The 17,929-nt window shown below is 59.3% G+C and overlaps 2 protein-coding genes across 6 annotated transcripts in view; one reads left to right on the forward strand and one right to left on the reverse strand.

The window, feature by feature from the left end:
- The window catches only part of LIMS2 (LIM zinc finger domain containing 2), a 42,101-nt gene that overhangs the window by 18,734 nt on the left and 5,438 nt on the right, over nt 1-17,929 (forward strand). For 2 of the 5 annotated variants that reach the window (XM_032263960.1, XM_032263959.1), the window contains exons 2-4: nt 4,687-4,846; nt 7,345-7,411; nt 7,687-7,807. In XM_032263960.1, coding sequence (XP_032119851.1) covers nt 4,691-4,846; nt 7,345-7,411; nt 7,687-7,807 — 344 coding nt within the window. In that variant the 5' untranslated portion in view covers nt 4,687-4,690. Of the gene's footprint in view, nt 1-4,686; nt 4,847-5,826; nt 7,412-7,686; nt 7,808-17,929 lie in introns of those variants that run through there. The other 3 variants (XM_032263963.1, XM_032263962.1, XM_032263958.1) reach the window with 3 other exon arrangements.
- On the reverse strand, nt 9,608-15,861 carry GPR17 (G protein-coupled receptor 17). Its single transcript, XM_032263964.1, has 2 exons — nt 15,618-15,861; nt 9,608-11,592 (listed from the first exon to the last, which is right to left on the reverse strand). The coding sequence occupies exon 2, from the start codon at nt 11,559-11,561 to the stop codon at nt 10,542-10,544; it is 1,020 nt and encodes a 339-aa protein (XP_032119855.1). The 5' UTR covers nt 11,562-11,592; nt 15,618-15,861; the 3' UTR covers nt 9,608-10,541.

Below are 17,929 nucleotides of genomic sequence, written 5' to 3' on the forward strand. Positions count from 1 at the left end.
CTCTGGACAACCCTGGGCGCCTGTGGCACAACTGTGGTACCAGGCTGCGGGTGGCCAGGGCACTGATGGTCCCAAGGCTGTGCTGGAGAGTGATTTTCACAGTACGGGTATCACAGATGAGGTGCAGGCGGGACAGGCACGATGATGACAGTCAGGCGCGGGGCGGCCCTGAGCATGCACGCACCTGTGATTATTTGCCACTCCATTTTGTTTTTCTTTGAGCTTCTGGTTCGTGTCCTCTGCCAGTTCTCTGATGTCAGTGTGACAGGTTTCAGGTGTACCTGCTTAAAAGTAAAGCTGCTAGAGCAAAGAGGTATGGTGAGGGCTTCTGAAAAAGCTCTAATTTCAGACAGGTTTTATACCGGCTTGGAGTCTGTTTCTGATGGTGTCAATGCATCTTGTGTATAGCAGCCCGAGGTAGCGCGTTAATTGTCTAGCGGGCTAGAAGCTAGAAAAACGTGGCGGGCTGGCTTTGTGTAAATTTTTGTTGACCTCGCATAGCCAGGTGACCCCTGGCACTGGCCACTGGCTGGCTTCCTGGGGGCGGGGCAGGGAGGAGGCCCAGGCAGTGCAGGGGGTCTGAAGCTGCCCCTGGGCTGTGCGGCAACCCTCTGCACCTGGAATAGAGCCGGTCTCGGTGCGGGTGCTCAGTGAAGACCTGTTGGATGAAGGACAGAGCATGGGCTGTGCTTGCAGGAATCGCCTCACTTAACCCTCCTAAAGTGCCTGCAGGTAGCTATTCCTGGCCCATTTTGTGGATGAGGAAGCTGAGGTTTGGAGAGTCCTCTACTGCAGGTCACACAGGCAGGGGGTGTACGAGCCAGGGTCGCAGCCTGCTGTGCCTGGCTACAGGGCACACACCCTTGGCCTGACTGCCGCTCAGGCTGATGGGGCCTCAGCAACACCAGCTCCTCTTGGGTGTGATCAGACCCCTTGTGGCTGGCCCCTGGCTCTTCCCAGGTCCTTACGCTCTCTTCGTAGACTCAGGTGTCGGGGAGGCTGGGATGGAAGAAGGGCTGGTGTTGTTGAAGAAACATAATCTGGAATGGGGGATGCCAGGAGGGAATTGGGGGGAGCATGAGTCCAATCCTGTGTGACCCTTAGCTGGTTACCGACCCTCTCTGTGCTTCAGTCTCCTTATCTGGAACCAGCCTCCTCCTCTTACAAAGGCTTGAAACAGAGCAGGCTCCTCTGATCCCACCACCCCAGGCTCAGGGTCATCTTGCAACAAATTGGCTTGTGTTGGCTGTCAAGACCGAGCGCATTGCGAGGTGCTGGGGAGGCTGGGGAAGGGCGTGAGATGGCATGCTCGATCCCAGGTCTGGGGTTTGGCTTCCGGCCTGGGCGTGCCCTGGGCAGTGTGTCTGTCTGCGCAGTCCGGCTGGAGGCGGGTAGTGGTGTCTCCTGAGGGATAACCGGGCGGACTCTGTGTTCCCTGTTCTTGAAGGAATGTGCAAAGGAGGACATGGAATGTCCGTGTCTCTGGCCCTTTGCCCTCTCGCAGGGAGTGCAGGCAGCCTGCAGGCCTTCCCCTGGGCTGAGCCATGCAGAGGGACTGCGGAAGGCTCCCAGAATTGCTGGAAAACAATAGCTCCCTTTATCCAGTGCTTTGCCTGGCTGGCCTGGTGCTCTGTGCTGGACATGTGGGTGCCATTCATTCTTCACTTTGGCTCATGAGGTGGCTACTGTTTCTCCGGTGCACCTCTTTACAGAAGAGGAAGTGAGGCCCTGAGAGGCGAGCACCTTCTCCAGGTCCCAAGGCGGAGGCTGGGGCTATCAGGTGTAGAGCTGGGTGGGTGGGCCCAGGCCTCTGCCGGGCTTGCAGTGTCCCACTGCCTCTCTTCCTGCCCGGCGGGAGCCAGCAAGCAGTTCTCTCATGGTGCTGAGGCTCCGTTGTTTCTGCCTGCTCCCGTCTGTCCTGTCTTTGCCAGTGGGCTGGAATGCTCCTTTTCTCCCCCATGGGGCATCGTGGGGCCTCTCACAGAGCTGCTGTTAGGGGCTCTGATGCTTGTGACTTGGGCTGGGGCAGCCCCTGGGTGCAGGAGGGAGGTGGTCACCCCCACACCCACCTGCCTGTGCCAGGGTTTGTGCAAGGCTTGTTGGGCACAGGTGGCAATGTTCTCACTGGAGGCGTCTGGGGACCAGCCAGGGAACTGGTTAGGGGCCCTTTACGTGCAACTGGAAGATGAATGGGAAGGCAGAGGAGTGAGGGTATGGCCAGGCTCTTCCCTGGTGGGAAGCATGGCAACTGGGGAGTGCTAACTGAGGGTTGTTTGTGAAGTGGGGAGGGAGGAAGGGTGGTGAAGCGCCTGGGCTAGCGGCGCAGGAGTGCCGGTCACCACAACATAGGGCACGGAGCCCAGCAGCACCTGGCCAGTGGAAGTAGGGTCAGCCTACCTGGAAGCCAGAGGGGACCGGCCTGTGGGTGCCGGCCCTAAACAGCAGCCCCTGGGGCAGAGAACAGGAGCCTGCAGCGGGTGAGAGGGATGTGTTGTCACTCACTGGGGCTTAGAGGTCTGGCTTTAAGGAGCAATCTGAAAGGCTGGGGCTAGGTGGAAGTCCTTATTTGGCTTCATTTTCTGGGTCCTTGGAGTGAGGAATTCCGGGCCTAGAGTCATGGGATTTCCTGTTGATTCCTGACTTCTCTAAGACTTCCAAGGTCTCGCTCATGGTCAGGCACTGGAACGTCCTCCCTGCCACCTTGGGTGTGTGTTTCAGAAGAGGAGGTTCACAGCGTTCTCCAGGAAGGAAACCAAGCCTGTTCTAGGGAAGCCCAGCCCAACCCTTAGGGTGGCTTGGGGTGGCCAGCCTCTGCCCTGGTGGCCTGCCTGGCCCGCCCCGTGGAGACCAGCAGAGAGCTGAGAGGACTGAGGACCGGCCGCTGGGTGCCGAGACGTCCTTTCTTTTTGGGTTCTTTCCAACCCCTGTTGCCACCTTGCTCCTCTGGCCCAGATGTGGGCTCAGGTGGGGGCTTTGGTCTCCTAAGCACACCAGAGGGCAGGCCAAGGTGGACGGAAGTCCAGCATGCCCAGAAAGTGTCGCTGAATGGCCTTCCAGCCAGCCTCTGCCATGTGAGTCCATAAGCAGAGAAGAAAGGACATCAGCAGGGTGCCCTTTCCTGATTTCCAGTCCATCTCCATGTGACAGCAGGCTCCTGTGGGACCTTCCGTCCACAGCCCATGGCCAGACCCTGAGCGCAGCCCTGGCCTCCAGCCCTGGGCCCGTCCTGTCTAAGGCCCCGCTTCCCTGTGGTTGGCAGTCTTCGGGCCGGCCCTGCCCAGATCGCAGGCCGCAGAACAGCCCGACAGGAGCCTCACTCACCAAGCATTCCCCTCGTGGTGCCACAGCAGTGAGTGACTGCTGGGTGGGATTCATCCTGGGAGGCAGAGCAGGCGGAGAGGTATTCCCAAAGGCACAAGGCTCCAGTCCTGCCACGCCCGGCTGTACCCAGGCAGATGTTACCAGCTGGTGGCATCACTCCCCAGCGAGCCTGATGCTCCCTCTCTGCCCGCCCCTCCAGGCCGCCACAACCGATCCGCTGGAGTTGAGGCTTGAGACAGAACCTGTGTTCTCTCTTTCTAGTCAAAGTTGTGGGGTATCTGGTTCTCTGAAGGTCGTAAGGCAGTTGGGGTGTCTAGGGCTACATCCTAACCCTGTTTTTGAGCCTAAAAGGCCCCTCCTGGCCGTGCCGGAGGGCCCTGGGACTGGACTGACTGTGGGCTTGGCTCACTCTGGGCTTTTCCCTTGTAGTTTGCATTTCACCCCTCCCAGAAGGAAACCCAGCACTGACTCAGGGGACAGACAGTGCCCAGCACGGATGAGATCTGCTCCCCTCACCGTCTCGTCTCAAAGATTCACACTCTTGCCTTTGTTTTTCTTGAGACAGGGTCTCACTCTGTAGCCCAGGCTGGAGTGCGGTGGCATGGGCACAGCTCACTGCAGCCTTGGCCTCCTAGGCTCAAGTCATCCTCCCGCCTCAGCCTCCCAAGTAGCAGGGACTACAGGCTTGCATCACCACACCCGGCTAATTTTTTTTTTGGGGGGGTCTTTTTCTTAGAGATGGGCTCTTGCCATATTGCCCAGGCTGGCCTCAAACTCCTGGGCTCAGGGGATCCTCCCACCTTGGCCTCCCACAGTGCTCTGGGTGACAGACTTGAGCCACTGCACCTGACCACCCTCTTGCCTTCTCCGTGGTTGGGTGGTTATGTGTTTATTGGAGGCAGTCAGTGTGAAACTAACTCATGGTGCAGAGGATGGGACCGTGGAAGACGGAGCAGTCTGGGTTCAAGTATGGAGGCTGCTCTGCTGTGTGAGCTTGGGCCAGTTACTCAACCTCTCTGAGGCTCAGGTCCCTTCTCTGGAAGAGGCCACATTAATAGTAGCTGCCGAGTTGCCTTGGGGATGAAATAAGAGTGCAAATACAGAGCCGCTCACACGCGCTGGGTGGTGTTCTGTGCCGAGACTCTCCGGTTCCTGAGGAAGGGGTGATAGGGCCCAGGTGGGAGTTGACTTGGCCCCTGACACCCCAAGGGGTGGGCATTACAAGCACCGAGCGGCCTGGACCTTGGCTTAGAGTGATTTTTCCTGATTTTTAATCCTGGATGTGTCTGTTGGGCGCAGGCCTCTGTGTGCCCCTCCTGTGCCCCTGCCCAGCTCTGACTCACCCCTCCTGTCCCCCGCCTCCAGCAACATGTCGGACGCCTTGGCCAACGCCGTGTGCCAGCGCTGCCAGGCCCGCTTCACCCCCGCCGAGCGCATCGTCAACAGCAACGGGGAGCTGTACCATGAGCACTGCTTCGTGTGCGCCCAGTGCTTCCGGCCCTTCCCCGAGGGGCTCTTCTACGAGGTGAGGACGCTCCTGGTGGCCTTCTTAGACCAGCTCAGAGTCTGCCCTCAGACCCGGGCTCCATGCAGTGGTCCCGACTGCTGGCGGGCCAGGCCTGGAGCCAGCCCAGAACCAGGCTCGAGCTTCTGCACAGGCCCATCCTTCACCTGTGAGAGGTGAACAGCACCCCGGGTACCCTGGGCGCTAACAGACAGCCACCTTTCCCAGCCTGCTCTGGGCAGACGCTGGGCAGTCCCTGGGGGCAGGAAGAGTCTGCCCTGGTGTTGCTTGGCCTCCATGGGAACCAGACAGTGAGCACAGCAACCCCAGGGCCCACCAGCCGATGCCGATGCCCTGGTGCTCAGGGCTCACAGGGTGGGGTGCAGTGGTGCTCAGGGAAGGTGAAGTTTGGGCGGACCTGAGGGGAGAGAGCCACGTACATCTCTGCAGGAAGAGCACTGGGCAGAGGGCACAGCACATGCAAAGGCCCTGTGGTGGGAGAACATGGGGTTGTGTGGAGAGCAGCAGGGAGGCTGGTGTGATGGAAGCTGAGGGCATGAGAGGGAGAGGGCCAGGAGCTGAGGACGGGGAGATGGATCTCATTTGGCCCCATGGGCCTCTACAGAGCCTTAGGCTTCTGCTTTTCGAGAGACAGGAGCCTCCTCAGGGTGTGGGGCAGAGGAGACACACCGTCTGCTGACATTTGAAAAGGTGTCCTGGCCGGGCGCGGTGGCTCACGCCTGTATTCCCAGCACTTTGGGAGGCAGAGGCGGGTGGATCACCTGAGGTCAGGAGTTTGAGGCCAGCCTGGCCAACATGGCGAAACCCCATCTGTACTAAGAACACAAAAAATGAGCCTCGCGTGGTGGTGGGCGCCTGTGATCCCAGCTACTCAGGAGGCTGAGGCAGGAGAATCACTTGAATCTGGGAGGTGGGGGTTGCAGTGAGCCAAGATCGCACCACAGCACTCCAGCCTGGGCAACAGAGCAAGACTCCGTCTAAAAAGTAAAAGGATCCCTCTGGCTGCTGTGCTGAGGAGACAGCGTGAGGCGGGGCAGGAACAGAGGCTGTGAGGCCGCGGGGACCAGGAGCTGAATTAGTGCAGTTGCCCAGATGAAAGCGAAGGACTCCCACCAGCTCACAAGAGCAGTCGTTAAACCATCAACAACCTTGCAGGCTGGTTGTGCAGCACAGCTGTGGCTAAAAATTAAATTATATAAATGTACAGTGGGCTAACATTTTATTAAGAACAGAGGTAACAGATACTCAAAGCATACCACTTGCTAATTATTTTGTTACATTTTACTATTGTCTATGCTGCTGGGGTTACTTCTGTCCTTTTGCACAGCTCCCCCTCAAGTCCAGGTCCATGTCGTATTGGCAGCCGGAAGTTGGCCATGACAGATATATTCACACCATGGACATTGGCAAACGCCGCACAGCAGGGCCTGCCTCTGTCCCCCAGGGAGCTGGCTGTTCCATTTACCAGCATGCCACTGGTGGTTGTGGTGACGGTGGTGACCAGGGGTGAGATGCGGCTCTGTTTCGAGGTAGAGCTGATGGGATTGGCTGGTGCATGGATGTGGGCGCGTGGTCTGCCTGGCAGAGCAGGAGCCACCGTTCCTCATGGTGCCTTCAGCCTCCTGAGAGGTGCTGGCCAAGCGTAGAGGCAGCAGGAGGGGTGGACAAACCTCTGGGAGGGGGGCCATGTGCACACAACAAAGCCTGGCACACAGTAGGTGCCCAGAAGATTTCCATTGCTGAAAGAGTTTAAGCCTTTCCTGCCTCTACAGGTCACTTAGTAGGGCTAAATCCAGTTCAGTCTAATAAGACACTCATTTCAGAGAATGGGGAAAAACCGAATTAAAACATAGGAAATAAAATTGTTAAAAGAGAGGAAAGCAGAGGCAGGCTTTAACCCCGTTTGTGGCCAGCACAGGGGCCCTCGATGCCAGGAGGGTGCGCACGCTGACTCCTGCTGGCTGTAGCCCTGTGCTCCCCCCACCCACCATGCCTGGGCCCTTCCCGCCCCCCTGCCCCCTCCCACCCCCCGATGCCTGGGCCCTTCCTGTGTTCCCTTTCTTCTGTGTCCTGTCCCCGGGTCTTCCTGGCTGCTGGGGGAGCTGGACTTCTCCCACAGAGAAGGTACAGGAAATAAGGCCGAGTGACACTACACTTCAAACTTGATCTCATCCCTCCTGGCTTAAACCCCCCTCCACCCCTGCCTGTTCTCAGGACTAATAGGGCCCAGATCCTCAGTAGACACCAGCAGTCCCTTGACAGATGGCATCGCCGACCTCTCCAGCTTCCATGGGGGACCCTCCCTTTGCAACCCGCCATCCCAAATGGACCAGTGTCCTCTGCTGGCCAGGCCTGGGACCCGCTGCTCCAGCCTCAGCCGGGCATGCCCTGTCTCAGTGCCCCGTCCCCTGCTGTCAGGTCCTGACCCAACAAGGGCCTGGGCAGCTTATGGGGATGACGGGTGGTTTGCTTGTCCTCTCTCTGCGGCCCCTTTGCAGTTTGAAGGCCGGAAGTACTGCGAACACGACTTCCAAATGCTGTTTGCTCCGTGCTGCGGATCTTGTGGTAAGGCGGGTGACAGCACACACCCTGTGCTGCCTGGGAAGTGGGCAGCAGGCAGGGGGTGCAGGAGGGGGCACACAGAACTGGCCCAGCTCTTTCCTAATCACCCACTCTGCCTCTCTAAGCAGCAGACCTCGGGCCCCAGGCATCACCATCCCATGAGGGAGCCCATGGGCCAGGCAGAGAGCAGGTGGAGTGCTAGGTGGACAGGGCTTGGGAGGGCCCGAAGAGGGGACGGGCACACGCCCCCTGCCTAGCAGGGACCTGTCCTCTTCCAGGCGAGTTCATCATTGGCCGCGTCATCAAGGCCATGAACAATAACTGGCACCCGGGCTGCTTCCGCTGCGAGCTGTGTGACGTGGAGCTGGCTGACCTGGGCTTCGTGAAGAACGCTGGCAGGTGAGGTGGCCGCGTCAGGCCGGAGAGGAGGGGCCACAGCCCTTCCCAGTGCACCTGCCAGCCCCTCCCCTGTGCTGCCCACTGGCTGAGGGCCCGGCAGGGTCCTGGTTCTGCAGCCTGCACTGACGTGGCTGCCCACCCTCCACGTCACCCTCCTCGTCACCTCAGGGCGGTTAGTCCAGCCCCCAGTTTACAGGGCCCCAGGCTCAGCGTGCTCCTGGAGGCCTCTTGGGAGCCAAGAGAAATGTCCACACTCTCCCAACCCCGGGCCACCCCACCTGCTGACCCCACCTGTCCCCCTTCCCCTGCCTGTACCTGCGCAGCTCAGTGTGGCCGGAGGGAAATGCCCACATTTACTCCAAGTTCAGGGCCACAGACCTCATGCGTCCTCCGGAAGTTCCTACCTTCTGCAAAGCCTTGCTTTCTTGTCCTCCCTCCCCGAGCACTGTCCCTGTAGCAGGTGGCCTTGTCTCCCGCCTCCCTGGGCCCCGCTCTGGGATGTCCTACAGCCCCACGTCTGTCTGTGAGCCCCATCCATCCCGCGATTTCTCCAGGGCCCCCTTCTCCACTCCACACTCTCTTTGTTTCTGAAGGGCCGGTTGAGGAGCTGGGTTCAAAACACTGCTTGGCCTTCCTCCCCAGCTCCTCCCAGCACATCTGCCGCCCTCCAGTGCGCCACCCGGGCCTCATCTGCCCAGGGACCCACACCTCCTCTTGACCCCTCAGCAGCCCTCACCACCGCTGCTGAGGTGCAGAAACGCCCCCCTCTGGCACCCAGGACCCTGTGTTCCTGTGGTTCTGCCCACCCCTGCAGCTGCACATGCCCACTCTCCTCCTCTGAGCCACCTTCCTCTCTGTCTTTCCATGGGGGGTCCTTCCTCCTTGTCTCTCCATGAAGGGGTCCTTCCTCTCTGTCTCTCCATGGGGGGTCATCTGGGGCTCCGTGCCCATCCCTCATGGCTGCCCTTGCAGACAGAGTCCCAGAGCCCTAAGTGGCAGGCATGTCTGGACAATCCTGGAGTCCGCCTCGGCCTCTGTATTGCTGTCCCCAGATGCCTACGTGCCACCTCCATGTGGTGTCCACCAGGCATCCCAAACGCAATGGGGCCTGAGCAGTTTGGGATTCTCCTCCACGGACCACCAAGGCTGCCCGTGCATGTGTCCCCGGTGTCAGTGGAGGCAGTGCTGCCCCGCAGAGGCCCCAGCCTTGCATCCCCACCACACCCTCTCTGTCCGACTCTGTTCCCTCCCGCAGCTCCTCCGAGATGCCTCCTTGACACGGCTGAGCTCTTGTCCGTGCGCTGCCCATGAGAGAGGCACATGGCCTGGTGCCTGGTGTCTGGCCTGCTGTCCTCGGGGCTGGGCAGTGCCTGGCATTCAGCAGGTTGTCTAAATGAAAGGCTGAGGGGGCAGACAGTGCAGGGCAGGGGCCGAGGGACAGCACCAGGGCTTGTGCTGACCAGCAGCGTCGCTGACAGCGTGTGTGGCACAAGTCTAATCTCCTTCCTGAGCCAAGGTTTGCACAGGGCCACTGCCCCAACCAAGGGCTGGTTGGGGAAATTCCGAAGATGCTGGAAGTGCTTTGGAAATTCAAATGTGCTACAAGTGTATTGCCGTAAGGACGGGGCAGGGTGGCAGCTACAGTGAGGAATGAGGGCACCCGCTCGGCCCTCCGAGCCCGCAGTGCAGAACTTCAGAATCTGGGCCGACTCACTGTGAGCTGCCAGCGTCCCAGCAAGAGAGCCTGAGAGGCTGCCTCTGCCACGGCGCCACTGCTTTGCCATTCTTGGGTCGAAGAGAGAAGTTCTGGAAGACGCTTTATGTTGACCAAACACAGTAACCTTTGTAGTCTTAAAGCTACAGTTATGTTTATGATCTGTCCAAACAAGTACAAAAGAGGGCATGTTAGGGCGATATCTGCACGCTAGCAAGGGAAAGAGCTCAGGCAGAGAGAGGCCTCTCCGGCGGGAGTGGGCTGGGGCCGTCCCTTCAGGGTCTGGGTCGGTGGGAGGCAGGTGCACAGCCCAGCTCTGGCCTTAGCTTAGCTCCTGTGACTGCACTGGGAGGCCTGGGAGTCTGCCAAGGAGCTCTGGGGGTGGCGGGTCTGTGCATGGAGTTACAGCAGGAGGGATCCAGAATCCAGAGCTGTGCTGGGTCCCTGCAGGCTGCAAGTGCTGAGGTTCCCCAGCAACCAGCCTGAAATGTGTGGCCTGTGTCCCTTCAACTCAGGCAGAGGGTGTCTGGCAGAGGCACCACAGAGGGGACCCGGAGTACCTTGCACTGCAAAGGAATATTGAGACTCCCTCTATTCCCCACCAGGACCCCCAGGTCCCTCTTCTGGGTCATTTGCAGCCTGCCTTCCTGGTCTTTCTGATGAGCCTCACTGCTGCATGATTCTGTAGCAGGAAGGAGGCTGGGAGCCTAGTGGGAAAGAAAGGCGTCCTTTGTATTCAGGGGTTGTTCTTCCGGCCTCCTCTCTCCCTGCTATGGATGAGGTTGCTGAGTGTCTATGAGCCACTGAAAGCATCCCAAGCCCCTGCAGAGGGCCGGGCTGCTGATCCCCTTCATCAGTTCTCCCTTTTTAGGGGTTGAGACTAGGAGATCGAGGGAAACGGTGGGCACCTGCTGAGATTTCGGGCCTCGTGCTGGGGAGGTGTTGGGGAAAGGGCAGGTGCCTCTTGCTGAGTCTGCTGAGTCCTAAACAGTCGGCGCTTGGCCTGGACGGCGCCCCCGCTCACAGCTCTGACCTGGCACTCAGCGAGCTCTCGTTGGTTTTCCCTTCAAAGCTGGGGGGCGGGCCCGTGAGCCTTTTGCCACAGACTAAGTTGCACAGGGCATGGCGGAACTTCTCAGCCACGAAGAAATACATGACGGGGTCGAGCGCCCCGTTGAGGCTGGTGAGGCAGGAGGTGATGCGGTTTCCCAGGGCCAGGACGCGCTGGGCGGCGCAGGAGGTCCCTCGGCCGCGGTAGTGCAGCACGTAGACAGAGCGGTTGACGTGGTAGGGCACAAAGCAGACCAGGAAGATGGCCAGCACCATGGCGATCATGCGCACCGCCTTGCTCTTGAGGCGCTTCTCCACGCGTGGGCCCTGCCGCAGGCTGCGGATGATCAGCAGGTAGCAGGTGACCGTGGTGATGAATGGGAAGGTGAAGGCCACGGCCAGGGACACCAGGGCGTGGTGGGAGGCCTTCTCCCGGTACAGCTGCAGGCAGACCACCGTGTGGTTGGTCTGCATGGTCTGCGGGCTCACCAGCAGCGGGGCCATGGCCACGGCCACCACCACCCACAGGAAGGCACAGGCCAGGTGCGCGTAGAGGGGCCTGCGGAGCTTGAGGGATTTGACTGGGTGCACGATGGCCAGGAAGCGGTCAGCGCTGATGCAGGTGAGGAAGTAGATGCTGGCATACATGTTGAGGTAGAAGAGGAAGCCGGTGAGGCGGCATGGGATTTCCCCAAACGGCCAGTGGTTCCCAGAGAAGTGGTAGACCAGGCGGGTGGGCAGGACCAGCACGCACGACAAGTCGGCCACCGCCAGATGCATCAGGAACACGTTGGCCGGGGTCCCTGACTTGTGGTCTCGGATGAAAAGCCACAGAGCCAGGGCATTGCCAACGAAAGCCAGAATAAAATCCAGGAGGTAGAAGGAGGCGAACAGCATGTTCTCCAGTGGCGTCTCCTGGCCACATTGCTCTGCTGTGGCCAGGGAGGAGTTGGTGATCAGACCTGGGGGGGCCACTTCAAGGCCATTCATGCTTTGGGTGGAAACAGAGCCGGGTATGAGCCTGGAGGGAACAAGCAAACAGTTCACAATGAGCCTGCGAGCCGCGTAGCTTCACGCTCTCCAATTCCAGAAACCAGGCCTCTGATGCCTTCAGAACCTCCCACTTCCAAGCTCAGCACTGCCCACGGGGCTGCTGAGGGGACCTCCTTGTCCATTTGGGGTGCGTGAGCGTCAAAGGCATTCTGAACTTCAGCACAAGGCAAATACAGAACCAGGGCTTGGCATTTCCTTGCTGCACAGCTGCACCCCTGCCACCCAGGAGATCCGGGGCTCCTCCGAGCTGGGAGGCTGGGTGGGCGCTGTGGCAGGGAACGGGACATGGGCCCCACCTGGGTGAGGCTCTGGGTGTTCTGTTCTGCCCCTGAGGTGTGCTGTCTGAGGGGCAGGGGTGGTAGGGGCGGGGGCAGTGCGTCTGTGTGACTCCAGCTTCTCCTCAATCCTAGCCTTGGCAGGCGAGTTCCACTCAGCCTGAGTGCCTGGACCCTTTCTGACCCACCTGCTCACAAGTGCAGTGGCCAGGGTGTCACCACTTTTTGCTTCCCTTGCTGGTGCCTGACCACGGTTCCCCTAGCACTTGACTCAGGAGGGTGCCCCCAGGATGGCAGCAAGGGCAGTGTCCTGGGAAGTCAGAGGTCTGCTCTTCTACCCGCCTGAGAGTCTCAGCATCTCTCTTGGGGGCTTTCCCAGCCCACCAACTCTGTTTGGACTTCCTGACAGGTGGAGGCCTGTGTTAGGAGAAGCTTGTGCCTGGGCATCAGGCCAGCTGGGAGCATTTCCTGTGCCAGAGTAGATCCACCACCAGGAGGCAGCATCTCTTCCAGGAGGAAAGACCTGTTTTACCGAGGCAGAGAGACTGCCCAGGGCTGTCCAGGTCAGATCTGCAGCCCCAGAGAGGCCTGCAGGCCCCTGGGCTTGCTCACCTTGGAAGGCCAAGTGCAGAGCCCTGTGACAGGCCTGGGTAATAAGCCATATCCATCTGGTGAATGCTGGGTCTGGATAGTGTGCTCCCCACCCTCAGCAGACACAGAAACCCACTCCTGCTTTGATTTTTGTCAACTCAGGAGATTCAAGAAGGAGAGGGAGGGTCCCAAACACCTTGCTTCCCAACCCAGGCCTGCGATTGGGGGTGTGGGCAGGAGAGGGCAGGCGGCGGGGCCAGAGCAACCTGTAGCCCTGAACAGGGGCAGGACGCTGGGCTGGGTCCGCCTTCGAATCGCGGTCTCCAGCGGGCTTTGGCCAGGTGGGTGCTGATGATGGCACAGCTTCTGGGGCTCCTCTGAGAGCCCGGCCTCCCAGTACCCACAGTCCCCACCCTGCATAGCCAGGCTGAAGCAGAGGCTGGAGAGGGGTTTGCAGGAGAGAAGCTGGTATCCTGCAGGGTCCTCATCCTGGCTGAGCCTGGCTCTGCACCAAGTGCCAGGGACCTGCCGGCAGCAAATTCACTCTGCATGTTTCTCCCAGCCTCAGTTTCCTTTTTTTTTTTTTTTTTTTTTTTTGAGGCAGAGTGTCCCTCTGTCACTCAGGTGGGAGTGCAGTGGTACAATCAGCTCACTGCAGCCTCAACCTCCTGGGCTCAAACGATCCTCCCACCTCAGCCTCCTGAACATCCTGAGTAGCTGGAACTATAAGCTCATGCCACCACACCTGGCTAATTTTTGTATTTTTTGTTAGAGACGGGGTTTTGCCATGATGCCCAGGCTGGTCTCAAATTCCTGGGCTCCTTCGCCTCCCAAAATGCTGGGATTACAGGCATGAACCATCGCGCCCAGCCCCTGTCCTCGTACTGACTCCACAGGACTACCTCAGGATGCTGGTGGCACAGGGCAGAGTGGGCATGCGGACTGCTCATGGGCACAGCAGCTCCTGGAGGAGAAGGCTGGAGCCGTCCTCACATGGAGGAGAAGCAGGCATGGAGGTGGCTTTAGGGAAGGGTGGGAGGGCCCGCAACCCTGCTTCAGGAGAGCAAGCGGCCAGCTGCTGTGGTCCTCACATGGAGGGTGAGGGCTGGCCTGAGCACCTGGCCATCTATGTCCTCAAGCAAAGGGGAGGGCACCTGTCTAATAATACCACCATTTAGCTATTTCTCTAGGCCCCCCCAGCTTCAGAGTGTTTCAGGATGTCTGAAGTTCTAACACCAGAGGTGCTTTCCTGCTGCTTCCAGGAACAGCGTCTGTTCTTAGGCTAATGTGGATTTCCTCGTGGGGACCCCATTCCTCAGGACTCCAGCTCCACAGTCCTCTGACTTGGGCTGGATGGTCTTAGCTGGCACTTTCCCTGGGACCGCTAAAACCACAGTGAGGGGCAGAGAGCTGAGGGATGAAGAAGGCAGGCTGAGTGATGCTTGGGAGCGGGAGACGGGCTTGACTGGAGTCCTGGGGAAGGTCTGAGGGCTCTGAAGGGGGCTGTGGATGAGAGGTAAAAGAAGGGAGGGACATAGGAGCGGGGGAGGACACGGAGCAGGTGCCAGTGGAGCAGGGCAGGGACTGTGACTTTGAGGGTGTCATGTTGCACATGCTGGGGGTGAGGACCCCGAGACTGGAGGAGCAGGGCTCCAGGGCAGGCAGGACGGCCCGGCCCGCAGCGGAGGGGAGGGGCACACAGTGTGCTGTCTGCAGGTTGGCAGGAGAGGAGGAGAGTGTGAGCGAGGAAGCCCTGGAGACTGGAAGAGGTGAGGGGCCCAGTGAGTGAGGGGCTCTTGTTAGAACCTGGGGGTGGGAAGGGGCCAAGGTGAGTGCCGTCCACCCCGGACTGTCCCTCGGGCCTGTACTGTGTCTCACGGTGCAGGCATCACCCAGCCCCACAAGAGAGCAGCTCACTGGTGCCACCACCCATTCTGCCTGGCATGGCAGGGCCTGCCTGTGCTGGCTCAAACCAGTTTGAAGAGATAGGCGTTAATGGCCCCATTTTACAGATTAGGGAATCAAGGCTGAGTGTCTGCTAAAGTTAGGTCACTTGACCAGGGGACATTGGCCCTGGAGCTGGAAATGAAACCAGGGAAGCCCTGGGTCCCCAGGGCACTGTCTTGCCTCTGGAGACTGCCAGGGTGTCTCGGCCAGGGCAGGGAGTGTGACTCGGTCTCAGAGCTTGTCCTGGAGTCATGCCCCAGGCTCAGCACCTCCTCCCTGGAGCCTGGCCCCGGGACCACGCCCTAATTTTAGGGGCCCAGCATGAAATGAGCATAAGCAGCCTCTTGCTCAAAAGGGAAGAGTTTCAAGACAGTGACCGCAGAGCACGACTGGGCGCGGGGCCCTGAGTGACTGCAGGGGTTACATGTCTTGTAGCACTGGGTGGGCTTCTGGCGCCTGCTGCCTCCAGCCTGGGGGCCTCGCCTGGGCACTGCCCTCAGCTTCCTGCCCAGGCCGAAGGCTGCGTGCACCTCCCTCTCTGGGACTGAGACTCCGTTTGCTGAGATTTCTCCTCCCTTTTTGTGCCCTTTTTGAGCAGTTCTGATACTGACTTCTGCAGTTTGGTCTGAGATGGGCCCTGCTTCACCCTGCATTGCCCTTTGGGGACACAAACTTCAGCCTAGACTCGCTGGCTCCTCAAGGCTCACTGCTCAGATGGCCACCGAGCGGTGTCCCTAAGGGGAAGGGGCGCCTGGGCAGTGTTGGGTCCCATGGCTGTGGGTGAGGTGAGCACCTAGGACAGGTCTTAGGCCTCTGTGCAGGTGGCCCCGCAGTTTCTTTTGCATTAGTGCCACTCCATCCCCGGCCTGAGCCCTCTCCCAGGCATCTGGCTTCTCTGTGGGCCAAGGCTGCCTAATGGTTAGGGGCAGGGGTGCTGTCATTGCAGCCTGGACTGCGAGCAAGCCACTTTCCTCTGCAAAACGCCGGCAGAGGGGTAAAACACTGCTTTGTGGGCTGCTGTGAGTTCAGACTGTGGTCAGCCTTCCATGCATAGGTCAGGCCATTACCAAAGAGATGGGATGTGACAGGCTGCTGCCTGCCTCCCAGGGCAGGGCTCCCTGCTGTGTTTCCTCTGCTTAGCCCTGTGCTCCCGGCCCGTCCCACCCAGCCTGCCTCTTACCTCTAGCTGCTGGTCCAGGAGGAAGGGCAGGGCTCTGCGGGTGGCAGGTGATCTCTGCCCGTGGGTGGCGGTGGTGGCAGGGGGCTCTGTGCCTCTGTGGGCGGAAGGCTGGCTATTTAAGGAGAGGAAGGGAGACCACAGCCCCTCTGGCCCTGAAAGGCTGCTTCATTCCTGAGGGGTCCCTTGTGTGGCGGGCGGCTCCTCTGGCTGCCGCTGCTGCCACTGAAGCGTGAATATTCCAGTGTGTCCCCAGCCCATGCCCCCCGCCCCCGGCTTGGCCACAGAGGCTGAGTGTGTGACTGTCTCGGAGCCTCGGAGCAGGCGGGGGCTGGTTGGGGGGCTTGGGCTGGAGCTGACGGACACAACAGGACGTTTCAGAACGGGATGATTTCCTACTGATGGGGGCAGGGAGGGGCCGGCTGCCATGGCAACAGGCCGCGCTCCCAGGCCTGTGCCCACAGACAGCGGGGAGGAGTGGGGGGGGTGTGGGGGAGAGCCTGTGAACGGAGGGTGGGAGGCCGAGGAGTCTTGCTCACTGAGTGAGAGGCGACTCTTTGAGGACACTTGCTGTAGGGTCCTTGTGTCCTGCCCTGTATAATGAGGCCCCATTTGGGCATGCAGAATAAATCATGGCCTTTATCTGGAGCGAGGCACAGCTGCAGGAGCCTCATAATGGGGCGCTGTCCTGCCGGTGGGGACAAGACTCAGCTCAGAGGCCGGGCCCCGCCGCTGCAGCTCCTCCTCTGCACGGGAGCCCCTGTGAATCCAAATCTGACCACTGGCCCTGGGGCTCCTCCCTGGGGTGGCTCCGGGCTGGAGTGCCTGTGAGTGCTGCTGGTGGCCGCCTCTGAGACTGAGGGAACAAAGTTAGTTTTTCCCTTTCTAAAAATGATACATCCAGAGACATGGGAAACCAAATCACCCTTTCTGGTTTCAAAAGACTTTATATTTTGTTGTTAAAACATTGAACACTTTATGTATGCCACTGGCATTTATGGAGTGCCTACCTATCACACGAACTATTTTCCATTTGTCTCTTCACATAACCCTTTGCAGCTGGGATTATTGCCCCATTTTACAGACAAGGAAACTGAGGCTCAGACAAGTGAAGAAACTCACCCATCAGCAAAACAGTAGGAAGCAACAGAGGATTTGAATCCAAGCACGTGTCACTCCAGGACTTAGTCTTTGTGTGCACGTTTATTTTGCTTTGTTTTTCTGCTGCATTTTGAATTAAAATTCTTCAATTCTATCCTAATTCAACCTGAAAGAGAATTCTGAAGGTCACCTTTAGATCTGGTGCTGCGATGGGGTCTGTTGAGAAGCTGTTTTCCATCTGGTCCTTCCAGAGAGATGGGCTTCCCAGTTTGTCTGGCCTGAGAGTCAGTCATGTGTGAGGTGTCTGAGGCGGGGCGCAGGTCCCTTTCCTGTTGTGCCCGCGGGTGGCTGTCTGGAAGAATTGGCTCACACTGGCTGGAAAGGTGGCTGCTTGAAGCTAGCCACCCTGAGCGGGCATTTCTGGGCTCACAGACCTTCTGTTATTGGGGTGATCGCTGTCCGTGGCTTCAAGGGCCTTGACCATGGAGATGGTTTTGAGGCTTTGAGCTGATTTCTGTAGCTTTGAAACGGAAGTAATTCCTTGTGGGTTGAGTATAGTGCTGACCTTCAGGACGAATCGCCAGAATATGGAGTGGGGTCACCGGCCTAAATGCTGAGTCTGGGATAGAGGCGCTGCAGGGAACGTGGGCTGGCTGTCACAGGCGCTAGGTGGGAAGCTCAGCCCCAGACCTGCTGAGGAGGTGGCCTAGGGCTGTGCCTGGAGCACAGGTGTCTGGGCAAGGGTGGGCTTCAGGAATTGTGGTGGTGAAGACTGAAGCCACAGGCCACAAGTGCTTCCCCCTGCTGGGGTGTAAGAGCCGGGGCCCTGGCCACCTGTTGAGGGAGATGATGCCCATCATTGCTCCCTTCCTCTCTTTCACAGTCATTCATCCAGTCATTCAATCTACTGACCCTGAGCTGCTGCCACATGCTGGGCACGTAGGGTCTCGGGGAGGCACAGAGAGCCAGTCAGCAGCTTAGCAAGTGGCGGCTGGGCCTTTGCCTGGGCCCCTTGCCCTGCACACAGCTGACGATGAGACACCCCAGGGCAGACGGAGCACAGTGCTGTGCAGGGTGGAGTCTAGCAGGCCCCTGGGGTCCAGGGAGGGACACTGAATGGGTGGCCCTGACATCTGGGGTCTGCCCTCTATAACCTGGGTGGGCATCTGGGGTCTGAGATTGGATCTCTTCAGTATCCTCCCTGACTAGCCTGT

Source organism: Sapajus apella, unplaced genomic scaffold, assembly GCF_009761245.1.
Source record: "Sapajus apella isolate SASKATOON/1434 unplaced genomic scaffold, GSC_monkey_1.0 scaffold140, whole genome shotgun sequence".
Classification (NCBI taxonomy): Eukaryota; Metazoa; Chordata; class Mammalia; order Primates; family Cebidae; genus Sapajus; species Sapajus apella.